The sequence below is a fragment of the Zalophus californianus genome, chromosome 4, assembly GCF_009762305.2.
Source record: "Zalophus californianus isolate mZalCal1 chromosome 4, mZalCal1.pri.v2, whole genome shotgun sequence".
Classification (NCBI taxonomy): domain Eukaryota; kingdom Metazoa; phylum Chordata; class Mammalia; order Carnivora; family Otariidae; genus Zalophus; species Zalophus californianus.
The window spans coordinates 123037292-123060644 of record NC_045598.1 but is presented as its reverse complement, the minus strand read 5'-3'; the positions used below and the strand labels follow the sequence as shown (position 1 = coordinate 123060644).

Genomic DNA, 23353 nt, shown 5'->3' with positions numbered 1-23353 from the left:
ACGTCTCTAAAATAAATAAATAAAATCTTAAAAAAGACATTTTCAAGGGTGAAGGAAACATTTTGAACTACTCACTTCATAAATCTTATAACTATTGGATAATTATTAATTGGTCTCTTTTACTTTAAAATACTGGAGCTGTCTGTAAACCCATCAACACAAGAGGAGATTTGTGGCCTTACAGCTCTGAGAGAGAGTTTACCACTGACCTCCGCAAAGGGCTGTAAGGAAATTGGAGGCTCTCTTTCCAATGTCATAAGGAAGCATGACAAAGTAGTTAAGACCATGGACTCTGGATTCCATCTGCCTGGGTTTGAGGTCAGCTTTGCTTATTACAAGTTGTGTGACCTTGGGAAAATTACTTAATTTCTCTGTACGTCTGGGCTTTCACACTTGGAAAAATGAATAAAATAATACTTTCTTCTTGGGTCCTTTTAAAGATTAAATGAGTTCATATTTGCAAAGCACTCAGAGGAGCTCCAAACATATTGGGAGCTTGTTAAATAAATGTAAATGTTAACACAGAAATTAAACAACAAAAAAAAAACCTTCTTTCACTCTATTTACATTTTTGGAGGCATATAATTGATAGCAATTGGAATTTATTTCAAAGCTTATCTTTTGACTTGCATTCTTACACTGTGGGAGCATATGTTACTGAATTAGCAATAGTATTATCTGCTCCTGTCACTGGGCCATTTACTCTAAGCAGATGGAACAGATATCCATACAGCCTTTTGAGGATTAAGATTCTGCAGGATACCTTGTGGTCTCATGTTACTTTTCATCCTATTTAGTTTTAATTTATCTTTAAGCCAAATGCGTCTGATGTTAAGGGCAGAAAACAGTGATGAACGTTTATGTGACTGGATAGATGGAAATGCAAACAGAATAGGAATGATGGAAAAGCCATTCTCAGAGTGTTCTGGGCCCCAGCTCCGACCATGGGGACAGCCTCCAAAGACGTTAAAGAATGAGACTCGTCACCTATCAGATATGAAGGAGAATATGTTGACAGTGAGGATTCAAGACAATATATGTGGGGCGCCTGGGTGTCTCAGTTGGTTAAGCAGCTGCCTTCAGCCCAGGTCAAGATCCCAGGGTCCTGGGATCCAGCCCTGCATCCAGCTCCCTGCTCAGCGGGAAGCCTGCTTCTTCCTCTCCCTCTGTCTGCCATTCCCCCTGCTTGCTCTCTCTCTGTCAAATAAATAAATAAAATCTTAAAAAAAAAAAAAAAGACAATATGTGTGTAAAATTATCTCCAAGGAGAGATAGGTAAGGTGAATTTTAAAAATCTCTTCCAGGTTTAGAGATTAGAATTTGTCTACTAGTTTTAAAAAATAAGCTCCTTGGGGAGGGGAGTGGGGGATGGGTTAGCCTGGTGATGGGTATTAAAGAGGGCACATTCTGCATAGAGCACTGGGTGTTATGCACAAACAATGAATCATGGAACACTACATCAAAAACTAATGATGTAATGTATGGTGAGTAATATAACAATAAAAAATTTTTTAAAAATGGAAAAAAAAAAAGCTCCTTAAAAAATCTATCCCTATCTCTATATATCTATGTAGCTATCTATCTATTGTTTAATAGTTAACATGAGTATATGAATCTATTTTCCAGCAAATCACTAATGCCAAAAATTGAAAAAGAGCCTTAAGTTGCATATTCATTATTACTGACCTCAGAACTGAGCAGTCCACTAAAACAGAATAACTTATAATCACTTTAGATTTAAGAGTGCCTCCAAATGATCACATAAATATTATGAGATTTAGGAACGTTTAATGATCTAAGAAAAACAACCATAACACTTCTTTCAGTCTTCTATATAAATCACGTGACGATTAAATAGTATGTTAAAAACGTGACAAAATATCTAAAAACATTTTGGGAGAAAACACATGATTCCACAGCTGTTTTTGCATCTTACCTCTTTTCCTTGACTGCTTATTTAAATCAGAAATTCTTTTCCATGTTTTAATATAAAATTTTATATAAAATTATTATAGTTATTGCTATCTAATGATCATGTTGATGTACTGTAAATTGTTATACTGTCTTGAACAGGATATATTTAGACATACCTAGGTTTGCTATCATAAGTAACAGTGAAAAGAACATCATGCAGGCAGCTCTTTGTTTCTGTTGAATTATTTTCTTAGGAAAAATTCCACTGAGTGAGCTTAGGGGGCCAAAAGGTACAGACATTTTAATGGGCCTTGCAATAAAGAATGTCTTTACCAATAAGTTAGCAGAAATTTACTTCAATGTTACATGTTATTGTTTTTAAAGTTGTTAAACTAGTGTAAATTTAATTTGCACATATCAAGATACTATTGAAAATGATCATATTTTACACCTTTGTTTAGAATTTGGATTTCTCTTATGTGATTACATTTGTTCATATTCTTCATTGATTTATGATTAAATTTTCGTTGTTTTTATTATTCATTTAAATGACTTCATCATATGTTACTGATAATGATCTTTTGCTTATCTTATGTGTACAAATAAGACTTTTAGTTACTTGTTTCATTTTAGTTTTGGAAGATTTCATGTTCAGATGTTTGGTAATTAAATGAGTAAAATGTAACACTGTAGAATGAGATTAACTAGTTAGAGAGATTCTATCAATCAGAAACATTTTATCTATATTCTCTAGTGGAAAAAGGAAATGCTGTATTTTAGGTGGTAGTATTTGATTTCATATATATGTTTCTCCTTTAAATCTGTGGTGTTAAATTTCCAGAATGGAAATCTGATTTGAAAATATGTACAGGATAGTGCTTCAAATTTAACTGAACATAATTTTACATTTCACCAGAAACTGTTTTGATGTTCCCCTTAATGGGAGTAAGGTAACTAAGCTAGTGAGGGCCCTCTCAATAACACGTAGATATGGAGGAACAAAATCACAGGCAGAGTTATGGTCTTGGAGCGGACTGACTTTCCTTTTCCCTGCACCTGGGTACTCATCCCAATCCAAACAAGTAACATCTGCATCAGAAATAACTTGGAAACATGTTGTTTGGATAGGTTTTCTTTACCAAATGGTATGAAACAAAATTAGGACATAACCTCAGTAAATTATATTCAATGTTTAAAAATTATGCACTTTGTGTTTTATAAAACTAAAATCCAGAAAATTTATACAGTTTACTCAACATTCTGAATGAGGAGCCACTCTGATTTAGGTATAGCCATAGGCATTAGGGATATGGGGGTAAATAAGGAGTCAAAGCCACAGTGTTCAGGAACTTGCTACGGGCCTTTCACTTGCTACTTCAATCATTGTTTCATGATGATAATTCTGGAATTTTTCATGAAAGTATGAAACTTAAGTCAGTCAGCCAAATGCTCTCAAGAGGCATGGGTAGGAAAGAACTCTAGGAAACCAGAATGAGGAAAATAAATACATACTAAATAAACGTTCAGTCCTCAGAATAAAAATTCATGATTGAGTGTCCTATGAAGATCATAGAAATGACATTGTTCATGCAGGAAATGGATGTCAGGTGTGGGATTGAGCACCTAAGAGTTCAATAGACACAGCCCACCAGGATGGAGACCTTGGTCTTTGAAGAAGGACCAACTCGGATAGGAGAGGGACAGGCACGGAGCAATTGTACTTAGGAACATCAGTAATAGCAATACAAAGCTAACACTTATTGAGTGCCTCTGTGTCATGCTCTGTGCAGAACATTCTGTGTACGTTCCCGTCATTTCCCGGATGAAGTTCACTCTGGCTCCTGTTTTTTGTCGGTGCATTCGTTCTTGCCATTTTTGGTCAGTGGATTCTTCCTTTTGTGTTTACCCACTTCAGACTTTGGAATCTCTTGTTTGTTGGCCATTTATTCCCTCACCAAATATTCACGTGCCATCACTCAGCTAGTCACTGCGACTTACAGAAATGAACAAGTAAGTAAAGGGCACAACTCTAGCCTTCAAGGGGCTTTCATACTGGTAGGGAGACAGACCAGAGACTCAGTGATTATGAAACTGCTCTCACGGCTGGCTGCCTAGTACAGCTTGGGGGTGAGCGAGCGGGGCAGGTCTAGGAAATGTTCTCAGTGACACGTGCACACAGTTATTTAGTGTTAAGACTGTGCATGATAGTTATATAACATATAACTATGATACATAATTGATATTATAGTATACTACGTATTATATAATATGTTAGCTATATTATATCCATGTTCTAGACATCCAACATCATTATATATGAATGAGGTTAATAGTTCAAATGTCCATCAAGAGGGGGGCATTAAATAAACAATGAACCACTGATGTGCTGATAATGGAAAAAGCTCCAAAATATATAGTAAGTAGAAAAAAGGAAGGACTCAGAAGAGTGCATGTCATATGCTGTCTTTTATGGGGGACAAAGAAGATAAATATTTTCTTGAATTTCATATAGACTCTTCAGACTCATGTGCATAGCATTAAAAACAAACAAAACAAAGTGGTTGCCCATTGGGGTGCAGAAATGGGGAACCCAGGCAAAGGGGTGCACAAGGGTAAGAGGGAGTATTTTCACTGTAAGTATTTTTATGTTTTTGGACAAAGTGAATGCATTATCTATTTAAAAATTAGCTTAACATGTCCTGAAACCTTTGCGGGAAAGGTACCTACTAGTGGACTGAGGGTTGGGCGAGAGGGAGGAGGGTGAGGTGGAGAGCCATTCCAAGCAGCGTTGCAGGTTTGCAACACTGCCGTGCTGGTAAAACCTGTCATGTTCTGTGAAGATGGCAAGTGGGCTCCTTCTGGGGAGTGTTGGGAGATGAGGGTGGGAATCAGACAGGGGGCAGGTCCTGAGGTCCTCATGTGACAAGACACAAAATCAGATATCATCCTGAAGGTAATGGGACTCTTTGGCTGTTGATCAGAAGGAAAGTGAGTGATCAGACTGGCACTTTGTAATCATTCCCGGGGGAGCAAGTACACGTGTGATGGTGGATGAAGCAGAACCAGGGCCAGAAAGACCATCAACTCTCTAGGAAGTTACTGAGCACCCTTCCGGTAGAAATGATGAACATATGAACGAGGGCAAGGACAGTGCTCACAGAGAGGAGGGACTTACATCATCCCACAGCTTGATCCTGGCTACCGCCCTTGCCTTGTCATCTCCTCCACAGATTTGATTTTGTTCACTTCCTCATACTGTCCACAGTCTTTCTTTGGATTCTACTCTGGAGTTTAAGTTGGTGTTCTGACAATTTGCAGGAGCCCTGCTACAGGCTTCAGTGAGATCAGGGCCACAGGAAGCCCCTCTCTGCCTTGCACTCTCCCTCTCCCGCTCACCCTGGGTGCCGGTGAGGGAAGCCCAAGACAGGAAGCTGCTGTGCAGAGACAATAGCACTGACCCAAGGCGGAAGCTGGAGTGCAGGTGCTGGGCCAGGTGAGCCGGAAACATGGTCCCACAGGGGATCCCAGGCCATTGCCTTCTTGCTGAATTCTGCTATTTTTGTTGTTGTTGTTGTTGGTTTTTTTCTGTCAAGCTTGTACCTAGTCCCTGTAGATATTTATGACTGGGATTTCATGCTTTCCAGTTCCAAGCTCTACTCTCAGGTGGGACAATACAGGCAGGATTCATCAGCAGAGCACAGCTGTATCCATGGGTAAATCATTCAAATACTTCTCTCTCACTTTGCCAGAGAGCTGCTGCCTTCGAACCCCAGGACCTCCTTCCATAATCCTGCCCACCTCCCTCGGCTTCTTCCTGTGTTCTTCTAGATCTCTCTGTGCCTCTAGCGATGACAGGGGTCCCCCCTCTCCCCCTCTCCAGTGCAGCAGGCCTCCAGGGCATTGCCCCATTTCAAAGCCCTTTATCCCTTTGCCAAGTTGTTGCCCATATAACACAGGCTGTTAAATATTGCAACCATCACCCCCTTTTTCAGGAATAAGACAGACATCTCAGCACATGCTAGGCAACGACTATATCAAGTGCTCCCATGTCATCACATTAAAAACTGCAATTCTAATAATTATAAACACATTTATATGAAATAAGTGGAAAATATAGAAAGCCCATATAACCACACAATAATAAATAATTTCACACCTGTGAAACAATTTCAGGGTATATTCTATTTTAATATAAAAAGATAAAATATTGGAAATCTTGTCTTACAGGTGTATTACCCAAGAAAAGTCAAAGATGAGCAACTAATCCTTTTATGGCTGGAAGGCTGAATAGTATATATAGTCAGGACTATAGATGCAGGTGGACAGTTTTGAATGTTCACTAAACAAATATGTCAAGGAATTAATTTATAACTGACAAGTACTTTTAGGTGGCAACATATATTTTATTTAGTATTTCTCCTTAGTGTATGTTTTTATGTGCCAATTCAGCCCCTGAATAATCAAATAAATACTGTAACCTTGCCATTCATTTGATATGGAGAAATGACCTTTTGATTCCTTCTGCTGCATTATAAAAAATTTGAACATTATGCTATCATTCCACAAAATGGTTTAGCAATTTACTATGAATAATTTTTTAAAAGGAGGGAGACCTGTCCAGATATGAAAGATTTTAGAAAAATGCTTTAAAAATTAAAAAAAAGAATAAGAACCTTTAGAATCTAGTATACAATAATAGAGTACAAATGTACCTTAAAATAGACTGAAAAATTTTAAGAGCATATTTACCTCCATATATTTTTAAAACAATGATTTAAACATATATATTTGCCACAGTTTCATATGTAACCACTAGGAGATTAAAGAATAACCAGAAAATAGGAAAAGACTGATAAGCATCTATTGACAATTGGCAATATATAGAAACCAAGAATAATCAGATTCCCTGTTACATCCCAGAAAGAAAATTCCTAAGTACTGAAGCCCAACCTTTTCCTATTTTTTACCCTGTGCAGAGTTTGCCTTTCATTGAACTAGAACCCTAAACAAACTTTGATTTTTTATTCTAATCTTTTGTCTTTCTAGAAAATTATATTTTTAAATGTGCTCTAAAACACTTTTTTAGAACTTGCACATGCAGGTTAAAGAACAATAATTCATACATTATACAGGTGAGGTAAGACCGCTACCTTGGTGGGCCCAAGTGAGCCACGGCTCCTGGTATTGTCACTTTTTTATGGCCACACCTCTACATTCAGCTCAGGCTTGGTCATATGACTTGCTATAGTCAGCATTACTCAAGTAGACGCCAGATAAATGTTGGGCTTCTCTTGGAACCTAGCTGCCTTGCTATAAGAAAGCCTGTCAAGTTTCTGCAAAAAGACAAGATGGAGGAGGAGGCTGGAGGAGACTGTGGTCCAACAGCCAGCACCAGACATATGAGTGAGGCCTTCTTGGATATTCTAGCTCCAGCAGAGCTCCTCGATGAAAGGTTCATATGAGTGAACCTGCATGGTATCATGTGGAACAAAAGAACTACTCAGCTGAACCCTGCCCAAACTCCTGACCCACAGAACTCTAAGGAATACATTTATTTCCTCAAAGTAATTCCATTTTTGAGTGGTCTGTTGTGCAGCAGTAGAAAACAGATATAGTAAGTGATAGTAAGAATTTTTCAACCTTCTTTCTGGAAATAATTCCAAGGTGCATTCTTCATTGACATACACCTCTTATATTTCTGTTGTTTATTTATTCACTATTGAGCCTATGTCTTTTTTTCTGACTCTATCTCTAACCAGTTGGACAGAAGGACTGAGATGGATGGTTTGTTCATATAAAAACTGTGATTGAAAATGGCTTTATTATATATTGACTCAACATGCCACGTCCTTGCTGGATCTCAAAGGAACACCATTCTTGATAATGGTATATATCTTAAGTTAATGCCACTCCACAATGTAATCAAATTTTAGGTGGGACAATCTGGTAGAAAAAATTAACAGATTCCCAGCAGATAAACCTTGTGTGGTCCATTCAAGCCATTCCTTCTCTCTGCTCCTTTATATGGAATTGTATCTTGACACCAAATTTTAGGCACTACAATGTGGAAAACTCTTTGGAGGGATTTGTTTTCTCAAGGATTTATTATTTGAAATATGAGGCTTATTAGATTGAGCAAGCCATTGAGTGTGTTTGCATCCTTCTTTCTCTGGAACTAATGCACATTAGTTAAAGAATGCTTTCAAAGTAGAAGTGGTAGCAGAAGTGTAAGTAGAGAATGTACAAGACTACTTTTGGGGGACAGTGATGCTATTTCATCCAATGGTGTGTATTGTTAGAACTATAGCAACTAACTAGTTCTAAAATGAAGTGTCTGGATACAAAGAGGAAAAGATGTAGCCTCATTTAGTATAGCTGCTGTTAGCATACTTGCTGCTATTTCCATTGTTTAAAGAATGTTCTCCATGTGCTTACTTAAGGCTTTATCTACCAGATGGGTGCAGACAGAGGTTTACTTACAAAATGGCAATAAAGGAGAGTCTAGATCAGACAACAATACAAATGTGCTACTTACAGAGAGGAGTATCTGGACAGCACTGTGGATGACCTCTAGATACTGGAAGTCAACAATGCAGCCTGTGACAGAGACATAAGTGTAGTCGTCCATCATGCCATGGGCTGACGGAGGCAGCACTCTTCGGACACAACCAGGCCCATGTTCCCGCCACCATGACCGGTGTACAGAAATGTTGAACGTCATCAGATCTGTATCCTAGGTGGGCAGGAGACAAGAGAGCAAAAGGAGAAATCTTATCATATCACAACTTTGATTTCCAACCTTAGGAAGAAATCAGGATAACTGGGTGATGGGCATGAAGGAGGGCACGTGAATACTGGGTGTTATATGCACCTGATGAATTATTGAACACTACATCTGAAACTAATGATGTACTAGATGTCAGTATATATATGTATATATACGGTTTGTTACACGTATCATTCAGTTACCTTCACAGTTACAGCACTTTATTGATAATAAAACATTTAGTACTATGTACTAATGAGGTACTATATGTCAGAATTTAAATAAAAAAAGAAAAAAGTAAAAAAAAGAATTCAGAACGAACAAAATTGTTGAAATGATTTAAATCTTAAGTGAAAAATAACAGAACTACAAATGGCTGTGTATACCATATGTCCAAACTATTGGATTATAATTGTTTAATATAGAGATACAATCCTTTGAAAAGTAACATTTTAAGGTTAGCGCACATCAAAAATCCAGAGACAAGACCCAATACATATGTTCGTTTTAAAAATTATTTTGTTCAGTTTGAAACTTTTTGTCTGCATTTTCTTGTTCATCATCATCAGCGTCACCATCATGGGCTAACATTTAATGAGTGCTTTTTTGCATGTTAGGCATTGCTCTAAGCATTTATTATATTTATATGTCCTTTAATATTCATGTAGGTACTATTACTAACCCAATTTACAGTAGCCTGAATAATAGTCCTCCCAAAAAACATTCATGGAACCTGTGAATTTTACCTTCTTTGGATTATCTGAGTGGGCCCTGGATGCAATCACATGTGTCCTTATGAGAGGGACTCCAAGGGATAACAGACACAAGGAAGAAGAAGAGAAGGCAATGCGACCATGCAGGCAGAGAGTGGAGTGATGTGGCCATAAGCTCAGGAAAGGTGGAAGAGACAAGGAAGGATTCTCGTCTAGAGCTCCAGAGGGAGCATGGCCCTGTCAACACCTTGGTTTCAGACCAGTGAAACTGATTTCAGACTTCTGGCTTCCAGAACTGTGCGATGAAGGTCCCGTTGTTTACGACCTCAGGTTTGTAGTATCTTGTTACAGATCCCCCATATGGAAACTAACACAGGTAAGGAAAGTGAGTCACAGAGAGGTAAAATAGATTGCCCAATTCAATGAATAAATTAAATAAATTGTTAATTTAATAAGAGACCCAAAACTTGATCCTATGCAGTCTGTACTTCCAGCTATGGAGTTGTACCATCCTTTTACCTACTCTGTTCTCCCTCCCAAACCCTTACAATCCCTCCTACCCTAAAGGGAGCTGGATCCTTCTTCCTCAATTGTTTCCGGAAAATACCACTGACAGCCCCAGTGAAAGAACAAAGAAGCCAATCTTTGACATTTACATATCAAAATAAGCTTTCTGAGCTCTTAGCAGAGACAACAGCCCAGCTGCTTAATCCTCAAAAGATGCCTTTTAGTATTTTGGGGGAATGTCAGCCTTGAACAACTAAGATCATACTGTTTTTGCCATAACAATAGATTGAAAAGAATAGATAAAGAGCCAGGCTCTTGACTCCCAAATAACCTAAAAATTGCAGCTGCTTGGTGGAGCCAGAAGGAGGAAGTATGATGATGGAGAGGACCAGGACCCTGCACCTGCAGGGAAGCCACAGGAACAGGAGGGGGTCAGCTTTTGTTGATTTCCCAGCCATCACCATGAGCAAGCTCCAGAGCCCCTAGTTCAAGGGGACATGATGGTCTTTGCTCAGAAGCCCAGGGACTGCCCAATAATTGCACAACACAAATGATACTCATCCCTACCTCAGTGGGATGAAGACAGTCCCCACCTCAATGGCATAGGGCAATTGTAAGGGCCAGAAATTGATTCTGGAACTCTGAAAACACAGGGGCAGCTGGTGTGAAATGGGAAGCCCTTGAACTTACATGTGTTGGGGGCTTAAAACAACCAGTATGAGACCTCACTGAGCAAGGACTCCCTGTTATTCTCTGCTGTATTTGAACATGAATCACGAGGCAAGAAATATGTCCAATTCATGTGAGTAGGCAAAGTTACTCTGCAGTTTTAGGTTTTCCTCAACTCAAGGAACTCAAATTGAGACAGAGCAGGGACTGAACTCAGGTACACTCAACCCTGACCGCAAAATCCGGCATTCCTTCATAGCGTAAACTCTATACCTCTTGAGGACCATATCTTGCAGGAATGAGGAAGCAGGATGCTCACTGAAGGAGGGACTCCACTGTAAAGACTAGTGAAGACCGAACCACACCAGTCTGTGCCAAGGTGGACCCCAGCATTGACCTTTCACTTACTTTCCCCTCCCTCTTATAATGCTAAAAATCAAGCCCAGGGCTGGAGATTTAACATGCTAATTAGACACATGACACGTGAAGAAGCATGACCTGCAAGTGCTCAGGTGCCAAGAAATTCCCATCTCTACATGCTTGAATGTCAGTCCTTTCCTGTCTCAGTTCCTTTAAAAAGTTTGCGGGCACTTGTTCTGAAAGCCAGTCTGAAGGACCCTTTCCTTTCTGCTGTCTCCCTTGTGCTGGGGCATAAGACCCAATAAAAAGCCTTGCCCAGGGATGCCTGGGTGGTTCAGTCATTAAGCGTCTGCCTTCAGCTCAGGTCATGATCCCAGGGTCCTGGGATCGAACCCCGCATCAGCTCCCTGCTAAGCGGGAAGCCTGCTTCTCCCTCTCCCACTCCCCCTGCTTGTGTTCCTTCTCTTGCTGTGTCTCTCTCTGTCAAATAAATAAATAAAATCTTAAAAAAAAAAAAAAAGCCTTGCCTGGAACTCCTGCGTGGTCTCTAGTCAACCTCTTTTGCTTGGAGAGCCCAAGGACCCTGGTTGGTAACAAAACTACTACTACTGTAAGTATGCCTCCGATTATATCGCTATTAAAACATTTTACATCCTTTTTTTCCTTTTTGGGTTGTTGATTTGTTACACGTATCATTCAGTTACCTTCACAGTTACAGCACTTTATTGATAATAAAATATTTTACATCTTTTCTCTCTCTCTCTCTCTCTTTTTCGGTTCTTGGTTTGTTACATGTATCATTTGCAGTGCCCTCCGAAGGGAGAATATTACAGAAAAATAATTGCTTTAGCTAGTGAATTCAGTTTAACACAAGGCAATTTACCTGCAGGCAAACTGCACGCTGACTGCTCCCTTTCCTGACCATCAGATTTAATCTCTTACAGTTAGTCCTAATCACAACCGAAAAACTATTATTTCCCGTTTTAATAGAATTCATTAGGTTCAGGATGAACTGGCATGATCTCAAAACTCATAGCAATTTCTACTCTTTAAGCATTCTTACCCAGTGGCCTTTTCTATTGCTGGACTCTTAAATTCCTTGGACTAAAATTTATATTACACAAATAAAACAAAAGTAAATTTATGAACTCATGATACATATTTGTTACACTCATAAAATCCTTCTGTGTAGTTCTCACTTAATTTGTTGGCACTATAAATATTTATAAACTGTACTCTTTTTTTGCAATGGCTGTATTAAAATTTGAAAGAGAATGTCGGTAGTACCAAATTATACTTAAAGTTCAAACTTCTAACTTAGATTTGGTATAAAATTGTATTGCAAGTTTGTGTCTGATTTCAATCCCCTTCAGTAGCTAGACTTCAAACATTTCAAAAAAAGCCCTTCACACACAATAACTCAATTTCCTAGATGAGGCACATCGGAGGAAATGCAGCACAGAAAACTATAACAACATTCTTTATAAAGAAAAATAAATAAATAAATAAATACAGAAGATACTTAGTTTGTTGAAGCTTTTTATTACCACATCAAAGCCTGTAGTTTTGAAATACATGGGTTAATGCTAAACCGTAGATCAACAGAGGGATCTTTAAAATAACTTCAATAACTCAAATGTCATTTCTCTTTCACTTCTTGGAGTTAGAATATTACATGATGATTTAAGCACACCATGGTTAAGAAAATTGGCAACTGGTATCTTTGTCATTTTCTTTAGAATTTAAAAGATATAATCAATGATATTTGTATTTATGCAAGTGTAAGTGATTACCAAAGTACCAAAGAAGAAGCAAGGATGGAGAAGAAAAACATGAAACCAAAGCAGGAGGGCTTGGGAGGCATGAGGACAGCCTGGAGAGAGAGAGAGCATGTCCAGGCCAACCGAAGAGAGAATCAGGGAAAGTGGTGAGACTTTCTAGACTAGACTAGACTCAAAGCCTGGTAAAAAAAATAAAGGACCATTGAATTCGATGACTGGTTGGGCAGGGAGAGCTTTTAATAAAATGCAATACCAGGAGAGTTTTGGGAGTGAAAAATCCCTCCAAGGAATGGAGGGGACTGAGAAGAGAGAATTTGATGTATTTTTTTTATGAAGTGTGCGAGTCAAGGTAGTGAGAGCACAGGTGTTGGCTTCAAGGGTGAGCAAGGAAAACATGAGTCAGTGCATGGAGAACCTCATGTTAGCTCTCTCTGCTCACATTCACAGTTATGACTTAGAAGAAAATTATTGCAGAATACCTGCTTTCCCCTAATATCTACTTAAGCAAATATTAAATGTTTAAAAGTTCTTTCATCTGTCTAGTGTGAATTCCAAACTTGTTCCCATTTTCTTCAAATACTTGAATTAAACAAAAAAGGAATTTCCAGAGTTCTTTGAAATGTTGTTCATTAACTGTGTAGGCGGACATGCCTGCCTACATCCCATTCACAGTTAAGTGTACCCACCGTACTGGAATCAGCTCAGTAGTCACTTCTTTTATAGTATACTGCTATATAATTTCTAGCTAGTCTCTGTCTTATTCTTCTATGTACTTTTAATCATCTGCTTTTTTTTTTTTTGGTATGTGTCTAATTCAACTTTAGCTAATGCTCTCTACTTCTAGAAATGGATTCTCAACTGCTAATAATTTTTTTTTCTGTTTCCTTAGTTGTGGCTCAAAGAGTCATTGAATCCACTTTTATATGGTTATCTATTTTCTTTGTCTTTTTACTCCTTCTTATCATAAGCCAGCCCATCTGGAAGTTTAACAAAGTAGATTTTGCTCAATTTTAAAGAGTTAGCATTGGGTTTATATTTATATAACAGAATTCATGTGGGTTGAAACTTCTTTTGAAATACCTGTTCATCTCAGAATATGAATTAGTAAAGTTAAAACAACTTTCTCATATTCTAATTTTTTTTTCACCAAAGCACTAAACATTTCAGAGGGTACTGGGGATCCAGAGAATAAACACAGTGCTTGGTAGTGAGGTGTAAGTGTTTAGAGCACATCATACAAAGATTTGGAACCAGTTCAAAAATATCAACAATTATATGTTAGTTTCCTTCGAGAAAGGTTCAGAGATTTTCAAGCTTCCATTAGGAAACGTTTGTCATTTGCTGCTGATTTCTTAGAGAATCCTTGTACAATCCATGAACAAGTCATAATCACTTAGGTGTATGCCACTGGTTCTGAATATAAAGAGCAGTCTGCACCTATAAATACAGAGAACAAAGTGATGGTTCTCAGACAGTGGGGCGGTGGGTGGGCAAAATGGGTGAAGGGGGGTGGAAGGTACAGGCTTCCAGTTATGAAATGAATTAAGTCACAGGAATAAAAGACACAACATAAGGAACACAGTCAATGATATTGTAATAGTGTTGTATGGTGACAACTGGTAGCTACACTTGCGGTGAGCACAGGGTAATGTATAAATTTGTCCTGTCACTATGTTGTGCACCTGAAACTAATGTAGCATTGTGTATCAACTATACTCAAATTAAAAAAACTAAAAGAAAAGAGCAGTCAGGGGATGGGGGGGTGGAGCAAGATGGCGGAGGAGTAGGAGACCTGGATTTTGTCTGGTCCCAGGAATTCAGCTGGATAGGGATCAAACCATTCTGAACACCTACGAACTCAACAAGAGATCGAAGGAAAGAATAGCAGCAACTCTCTGAACAGAAAAGCAACCACTTTCTGGAAGGTAGGACATGTGGAGAAGTGAATCCGAGGTGATATTCGGGAGGATAGATGGTGGGGGAGGGGACCTCCGTCAGCAGCTACCAGCAAGTGATAGAGCAGCGGAGCACAAAATCAGATCATTTGGAAGTCTTCTCTGCTAAGGGACATCGTTCCAGTGGCTAAGCGGGGGTGAATCCTCACGGGACAGTGTGGTCTCAGGACCCTCGGGGTCACAGGAAGACCGGGGGTGCCTGAGTGTGGCAGAGCTCCCAGGTATTGGTGCGGGGAAGCCGGCTGCAAAGACGGAGCCGAGGAGTGGGCTCTCAGCTCGGGGTTGCCATAAACTGTGATCTGCGGCACAGTCGGGCCACTGCTCCTCCAGCGGGGACCCAATGAGTGGCAGATCTGGGGAGATTCCCCTTCTTCCCCAGGGAGAAGCAGTGCGGGAGCACACCACAGGGATCTGCTGGGTTTGGAGACTCCACACGGGGTCGGGTGTCAGAGATAGAAATGCTAGGTCACAGGCCAGGTGAGTACAGAGTGCGGCCGGAGACCGGGGAGATGGGAGTGACTGACTGCTTTTCTCTGGGGGCGCACTGAGGAGTGGGGCCGAGTTCTCGGCTCCTCCGGGGCAGAGATTGGGAGGCTACCATTTTCACTCTCCTCCTCCAAAGCTGTACAGAAAGCTTGCAGGGAACAAAAGCTCCTGAAAGCAAATCCGAGCAGATTACTTAGCCCAGACTGGCAAGGGTGGGGCAATTCCACCTCAGGCAAAGACATTTGGGAACCACAGCAACAGGCCCCTCCCCCAGAAGATCAGCAAGAACAGCCAGCCAAGACCAAGGTTACCGATCAATGAGAATGGCAGAACTCCAGAGCTAGGGGAATACTGCATATAGAATTCATGGCTCTTTTCCCATGATCCTTTACTCTTTCAAAGTTAATTTTTTTAATTGTCTTTTTTTTTAATTTTTCTTTTTCCCTTTTTCAACCAACATCTTATCAATCCCTTTTTAAAAAATATTTTTTATTTTTTATTTTTAGAGTCATATTCTATCACTTCATACTAGTTACCCTTATTTTTGGTATATATATATATATATATATATATACATATATATATATATATATAGGTTGTTCTCTCTTTAAAATTTTGAGATACAGTTTCTTCTAACAGATCAAAATATACCCTAAATCTCTAGTGTATAGCTTTGTTCTAGTCTCCTGAAGGATCACATTCTCTCCGTTTTTTTTTTTAATCCTCTGCTTTCTTTTTTCAACCAACTTTTTATCTTATCAATTCCTTTTATAAAATCTTTTATAATTTTCGTCTTTACATTCACATTCTATCCCTTCATTGTATTAACCCTTATTTTTGTACATATATAAGATCTTTTTTCTTTAAAATTTTAGGAGTCACTTTCTTCTAACAGACCAAAATATGCCCAAAATCTAGTGTGTGGCACTGATCTATGCACCAGCCTGATCATTTTTGCTCATATTCTGTTTTATGTTTTGTTTTGTTTGCTTTTATCTTTTTGTTTTTCTTTATTTTTCTTTGCCCCAGTTTCAGGTCTTTTCTGATTTGTTTGGTGTATATTTTCTGGGGACGTTGTTACCTTGTAAGCATTTTGTTCTCTCATTCATCTATTTTCCTCTGGAAAAAATGACAAGATGGAAAAGATCACCTCAAAAAAAAGAACAAGAGGCAGTACCGACTGCCAGGGACCTAATCAATATGGACATTAGTAAGATGTCAGAACTAGAGTTCAGAATGATGATTTTAAGGATACTAGCTGGACTTGAAAAAAGCATGGAAGTTATTAGAGAAACCCTTTCTGGAGAAATAAAAGAACTAAGATCTAACCAAGTCGAAATCAAAAAGGCTATTAATGAGGTCCAATAAAAAATGGAGACTCTAACTGCTAGGATAAATGAGGCAGAAGAGAGAATTAGTGATATAGAAGACCAAATGATGGAAAATAAGGAAGCTGAGAAAAAGAGAGATAAACAACTACTGGATCATGAGGGCAGAATTCGAGAGATAAGCGATACCATAAGACAAAACAACATTAGAATAATTGGGGTCCCAGAAGAAGAAGAAACAGAGAGAGAGGCAGAAGGTATATTGGAACAAATTATAGCAGAGAACTTCCCTAATGTGGGGAAGGAAACAGGCATCAAAATCCAGGAGGCACAGAGAATCCCTCTCAAAAATCAATAAAAATAGGTCAACACCCCAACATCTAATAAAACATATGCGTCTCAGAGACAAAGAGAAAATCCTGAAAGCAGCTCGGGACAAGAGGTCTGTAACCTACAATGGTAGAAACATTAGATTGGCAACAGACCTATCCACAGAGACCTGGCAGGCCAGAAAAGACTGCCATGATATATTCAGAGCACTAAATGAGAAAAATATGAAGCCAAGAATACTATATCCAGCTAGGCTGTCATTGAAAATAGAAGGGGAGATAAAAAGCTTCCAGGACAAACAAAAACTAAAGGAATTTGCAAACACGAAACCAGCCCTACAAGAAATATTGAAATGGGTCCTCTAAGCAAAACAGAGCCTAAAAACAACATAGACCAGAAAGGAACACAGACAATATACAGTAACAGTCACCTTACAGGCAATACAATGGCACTAAATTCATATCTTTCAGTAGTTATCCTGAATGTAATGAGCTAAATGCCCCAGTCAAAAGACACAGGGTATCAAATTGGTTAAAAATCAAGACCGATTGATATGCTGTCTGCAAGAGACTCATTTTAGACCCAAAGACACCCCCAGATTGAAAGTGAAGGGGTGGAAAAAAATTTACCATGTTAATGGACACCAAAAGAAAGCTGGGTGGCAATCCTTATATCAGACAAATTAGGTATTAAACCAAAGACTGTAATAAGAGATGAGGAAGGACACTACATCCCACTTAAAGGGTCTATCCAACGAGAAGATCTAACAATTGTAAATATCTATGGCCCTAACATGGAAGCAGTCAATTATATAAGGCAATTAATAGCAAAAGGAAAGAAACACATTGACAACAATACAATAATAGTGGGGGACTTTAACACCCCCTGACTGAAATGGACAGATCATCTAAGCAAAAGATCAACAGGGAAACAAAGACTTTAAATGACACACTGGACCAAATGGACTTCACAGATATATTCAGAACATTCCATCCCAAAGCAACAGACTACACATTCTTCTCTAGTGCCCGTGGAACATTCTCCAGAATAGATCACATCCTGGGTCACAAATCAGGGCTCAAACGGTACCAAAAGATTGGGATCATTCCTTGCATATTTTCGGACCACAATGCTTTGAAATTAGAACTCAATCACAAGAAGAAAGTTGGAAAGAACTCAAATACATGGAGGCTAAAGAGCATCCTACTAAAGAATGAATGGGTCAAGTAGGAAATCAAAGAAGAATTTTAAAAATTCATGGAAACAAATGAAAATGAAAACACAACTGTTCAAAATCTTTGGGATACCGCAAAAGCAATCCTAAGAGGAAACTATATAGCAATACAAGCTTTTCTCAAGAAACAAGAAAGGTCTTAAATACACAACCTAACTCTACACCTAAAGGAGATGGAGAAAGAACAGCAAATAAAGCATAAACCGAACAGGAGGGGAGAAATAATAAAGGTCAGAGCAGAAATCAATAAAATAGAAACCAAAAGAACAGTAGAACAGATCAACGAAACTAGTAGCTGGTTGTTGAAAGAATTAACAAGATTTATAATACCCTGGCCAGACTTATCAAAAAGAAAAGAGAAGCGACCCAAAAAAACAAAATCATGAATGAAAGAGGTGAGATCACAACCAACACCAAAGAAATACAAACAATTCTAAGAACATATTATGAGCAACTATATGCCAGCAAATTAGGTAATCTGGAAGAAATGGATGCATTCCTAGAGATGTATCAACTACCAAAACTGAACCAGGAAGAAATAGAAAACCTGAACAGACCTATAACCACTAAGGAAATTGAAACAGTCATCAAAAATCTCCCAACAAACAAGAGCCCAGGGCCAGATGGCTTCCCAGGGGAATTCTACCAAACATTTAAAGAAGAATTAATACCTATTCTTCTGAAACTGTTCCAAAAAATAGAAATGGAAGGAAAACTTCCAAACTCGTTTTATGAGGCCACCATTACCTTGATCCCCAAACCAGACAAAGACCCTATCAAAAAGGAGAATAACAGACCAATATCCCTGATGAACATGGATGCAAAAATTCTCACCAAAATACTAGCCGATAGGATCCAACAGTACATTAAAAGGATTATTCACCATGACCAAGTGGGATTTATCCCTGGGCTGTAAGGTTGGTTCAACATCCACAAATCAATCAATGTGATACAATACATTAATAAAAGAAAGAACAAAAACCATATGATCTTCTCAATAGTTGCAGAAAAAGCATTTGACAAAGTACAACATCCTTTTTCGATCAAAACTCTTCAGAGTACAGGGATAGAGGGTACATACTTCAATATCATAAAAGCCATCTATGAAATACCCACAGCGAATACCATTCTCAATGGGGAAAAACTGAGAGCCTTCCCCCTAAGGTCAAGAACACGGCAGGGATGTCCACTATCACCACTGCTATTCAACATAGTATTAGAAGTCCTAGCCACAGCAATCAGACAACAAAAAGAAATCAAAGGCATCCAAATTGGCAAAGAGGAAAAGTCAAACTCTCACTCTTTGCAGATGATATGATACTGTATGTGGAAAACCCAAAAGACTCCACCCCAAAATAGCTAGAACTCATGCAGGAATTCAGTAAAGTGGCAGGCTATAAAATCAATGCACAGAAATCAGTGGCATTCCTATACACCAACAACAAGACAGAAGAAAGAGAAATGAAGGAGTCGATCCCATTTACAATTACATCCAAAACCATAAGATACCTAGGAATAAATCTAACCAAGGAAGCAAGGAATCTGTACTCAGAAAACTATAAAACACTCGTGAAAGAAATTGAGGAAGACACAAAGAAATGGAAAAATGTTCCATGCTCATGGATTGGAAGAACAAATATTGTGAAGATGTCAATGCTACCTAGAGCAATCTACACATTCAATGCAATCCCCATCAAAATACCATCCTCTTTTTTCAAAGAAATGGAACAAATAATCCTAAAATTTGTATGGAACCAGAAGAGATCCCGAAGAGCCAGAGGAATGTTGAAAACAAAAAGCAAAGCTGGCGGCATCACAATTCTGGACTTCCAGCTCTATTACAAAGCTGTCATCATCAAGACAGTATGGTATTGGCACAAAAACAGACACATAGATCAATGGAAGAGAATGGGGAGAGCCCAGAAATGGACCCTCAACTCTATGGTCAACTAATCTCCGACAATGTAGGAAGGAATGTCCAATGGAAAAAAGACAGTCTCTTCAAGAAATGGTGTTGGGAAAATTGGACAGCCACATGCAGAAGAATGAAACTGGACCATTTCCTTACACCACACACAAAAATAGACTCAAAATGGTTGAAAGACCTCAATGTGAGACAGGAGTCCATCAAAATCCTAGAGGAGAACACAGGCAGCAACCCTTTCCACCTCAGCCGCAGCAACTTCTTCCTAGAAACATCGCCAAAGGCAAGGGAAGCAAGGGCAAAAATGAACTATTGGGACTTCATCAAGATAAAAAGCTTTTGCCCAGCAAAAGAAACAGTCAACAAAACCAAAAGACAACCGACAGAATGGGAGAAGATATTTGCAAATGACATATCAGATAAAGGGCTAGTATCCAAAATCTATAAAGAACTTATGAAACTCAACACCCAAAGAACAAATGATCCAATCAAGAAATGGGCAGAAGACATGAACAGACATTTTTCCAAAGAAGACATCCAAATGGCCAACAGGCACATGAAAAAGTGTTCAACATCGCTCGGCATCAGGGAAATCCAAATCAAAACCTCAATGAGATATCACCTCACACCAGTCAGAATGGCTAAAATTAACAAGTCAGGAAATGACAGATGTTGACAGGGATGTGGAGAAAGGGGTACCCTCCTACATTGTTGGTGGGAATTCAAGCTGGTGCAACCAGTCTGGAAAACAGTATGGAGGTTCTTCAAAAAGTTGAAAATAGAGCTACCATACGATCCAGCAATTGCACTACTGGGTATTTACCCCAAAGATACAAATGTAGGGATCCGAAGGGGTATGTGCACCCCAATGTGTATAGCAGCAATGTCCACAATAGCCAAACTGTGGAAAAAGCCAAGATGTCCATCGACAGATGAATGGATAAAGAAGATGTGGTATATACATACAATGGAATATTATACAGACGTCAAAAGGAATGAAATTTTGCCATTTGCAACAATGTGGATAGAACCAGACAGTGTTATGCTGAGCAAAATAAGTCAATCAGAGAAAGACATGTATCATACCGACCTCACTGATATGAGGAAATCTTAATCTCAGGAAACAAACTGAGGGTTGCTGGAGTGGTGGGGGTGGGAGGGATGGGGTGGCTGGGTGATAGACATTGGGGAGGGTATGTGCTACGGTGAGCGCTGTGAATTGTGCAAGATTGTTGAATCACAGATCTGTACCTCTGAAAAAAATAATACATTATATGTTTAAAAAAGAAGAAGAAGAAGATAGCAGGAGGGGAAGAATGAAGGGGGGGAAAGCGGAGGGAGGGATGAACCATGAGAGACGATGGACTCTGAAAAACAAACTGAGGGTTCTAGAGGGGAGGAGGGTAGGGGGATGGGTTAGCCTGGTGATGGGTGTTAAGGAGGGCACGTTCTGCGTGGAGCACTGGGTGTTATGCACAAACAATGAATCATGGAACACTACATCAAAAACTAATGATGTAATGTATGGTGATTAACATAACATAATAAAAAATACTGTATGACCTCAGTTATGTAAATTTAAAAAGTTGCATAGTAATACTATGTATTTATAAGGAATGCACATATATATAGTAGTAACACTTGAAATAAATATACAAATATAACAAATAACAAATAAATGCAGAATATAGTGTGAAAAAAGGGATCAGGGAACAGTAAACAAGAAGGGTTTAACTGTGTTGGAAAAGTTTTGTCTTTATTTCATTGGTGATAACATCAGTATTTGTTGACTATTTCATTACTCTTTATTAGGTATTACATACTGCTTGAGGATAAAATTTTAAAAATATCCTTCCATTTCTCTCCATTCCAGTTGCCACTATCATAGACTGGCCAACCATTGTTTCTCTGGGCCAACTGCAATGACCTCTAAATACAACTCCTGGCATCTCTCATTTTCCTCTAATTTATTTTCTTTATTACAGCCAGAATAATATTTTTTAAACCCAATCATGTTGACGTCATAGTTGCTTAAAACACCTCAAGGGGTTCCCACTGCCCAAAGATAAAAGGTTAACTCCTTGGGACATTTTGAGAGGTCTTTACCTTCCCCTCCTCTAATCACTTCCACAGACTCCTTGTCCTTCCCTTCACAATCGGGCTCTCACCATCCTGACCTGCTTCCCAATCCCCAGTTGAACCGTTCTGTCTCAACTGTTGGTCTTCACGCACCCTGTTTGCTTTTCATGGAATATCGTCTTTCACTCTCACCTTCCATCTGCTTTCCTGTCCCTGCACTCAGCCCTTCTCCAACCTGGGTACCTGGACAGCTCCCATGTATTTTTAGGTTTCAGCAGAGATCTCATGTCTTCTGGAAAGTCATCCCTGGCCCCTGGAGAGTCTGGGCAATTTAACTCTTCTATGTGCTCCCAAGTGCCCAGTTCTGCCACCTACTTTTATGTCTTTCTTTGGGGAGCGAAGACTCATTCTTTTTTTATAATCAATTTTCTGACTCACATACAAGGTTATAAACCAACTGTAATCAGCACTGTTTTCCCATGCCAACCTTACACTAATAGCTCAATATATATATTTTTAATCGAAAGAATGAACAAACCTAGTTACTAAGTTTTTGAGTCACAATTTTAGTTGAGAATTGAGAAAACTTAAAAAACAAAACAAAACAAAACAGAAAGCAACTGCACATCCATCAAAGTGCCTCTTATGTTGCTAGTGGAGTGTAAATTTGTGCGGCCACTTTGGATAGTTTCATATTCCCACTGAAGCTAGATATGTTATGTCTTATGACCTAGTGTTCCCACTCCTGAGTCTGTAGCCAGGAGAGATGAGTGCATACACCCACCAAAGACCTGTACAAGAATCTTAGCATCTTTTCATAGCCAAAGTCTGCAGGCACCCCAAATGTCCATCAACAGTAAAGAGATAAATAAATGTGGTATGTTCATATGCGGGAAGCTGCACAACAACAAAAAAGAATGACACACACAAGGACATAGTCAAATCTCACAGACATGATATTGAGTGAAGGACATCAGGCTCAATAGAGCATATACCATATGATTCCATTTCTCTGAGGTCCTAAGAAAGACAGGTCTGAGCCGTGGTGATGGAGATTGGAATAGGGAAGCATGGATAGGAAGGCAGGGGAGGGGGGGTTGTCTCTAAAGCTGGAAATTACATGGTGTTGGAAAAACCACACAATTTTTTCTAAAGCTTCACAACCTTTTTTTCTATACAAGAAAGTTGGAGTTGCAGGGTTTTTCAAATTTATACTCCCCTGTTTCATTCATTTTGGAATTGACATGAGTCTTATCAAATGCGTTTCTTTCTTTTTTAAAGATTTATTTGTTTATTTGAGAGGGAGA

The 23353-nt window shown here is 38.9% G+C and overlaps 1 protein-coding gene across 3 annotated transcripts in view; it reads right to left on the bottom strand.

The window, feature by feature from the left end:
* NKAIN3 (sodium/potassium transporting ATPase interacting 3) overlaps window positions 1–23353 on the bottom strand; it is a 608438-nt gene that overhangs the window by 137454 nt on the left and 447631 nt on the right. For all 3 annotated transcript variants that reach the window (XM_027572733.2, XM_027572739.2, XM_035727341.1), the window contains exon 4: window positions 8450–8647. In XM_027572733.2, the coding sequence (XP_027428534.1) occupies window positions 8450–8647 (198 nt within the window). The remainder of the gene's footprint in view (window positions 1–8449; window positions 8648–23353) is intronic.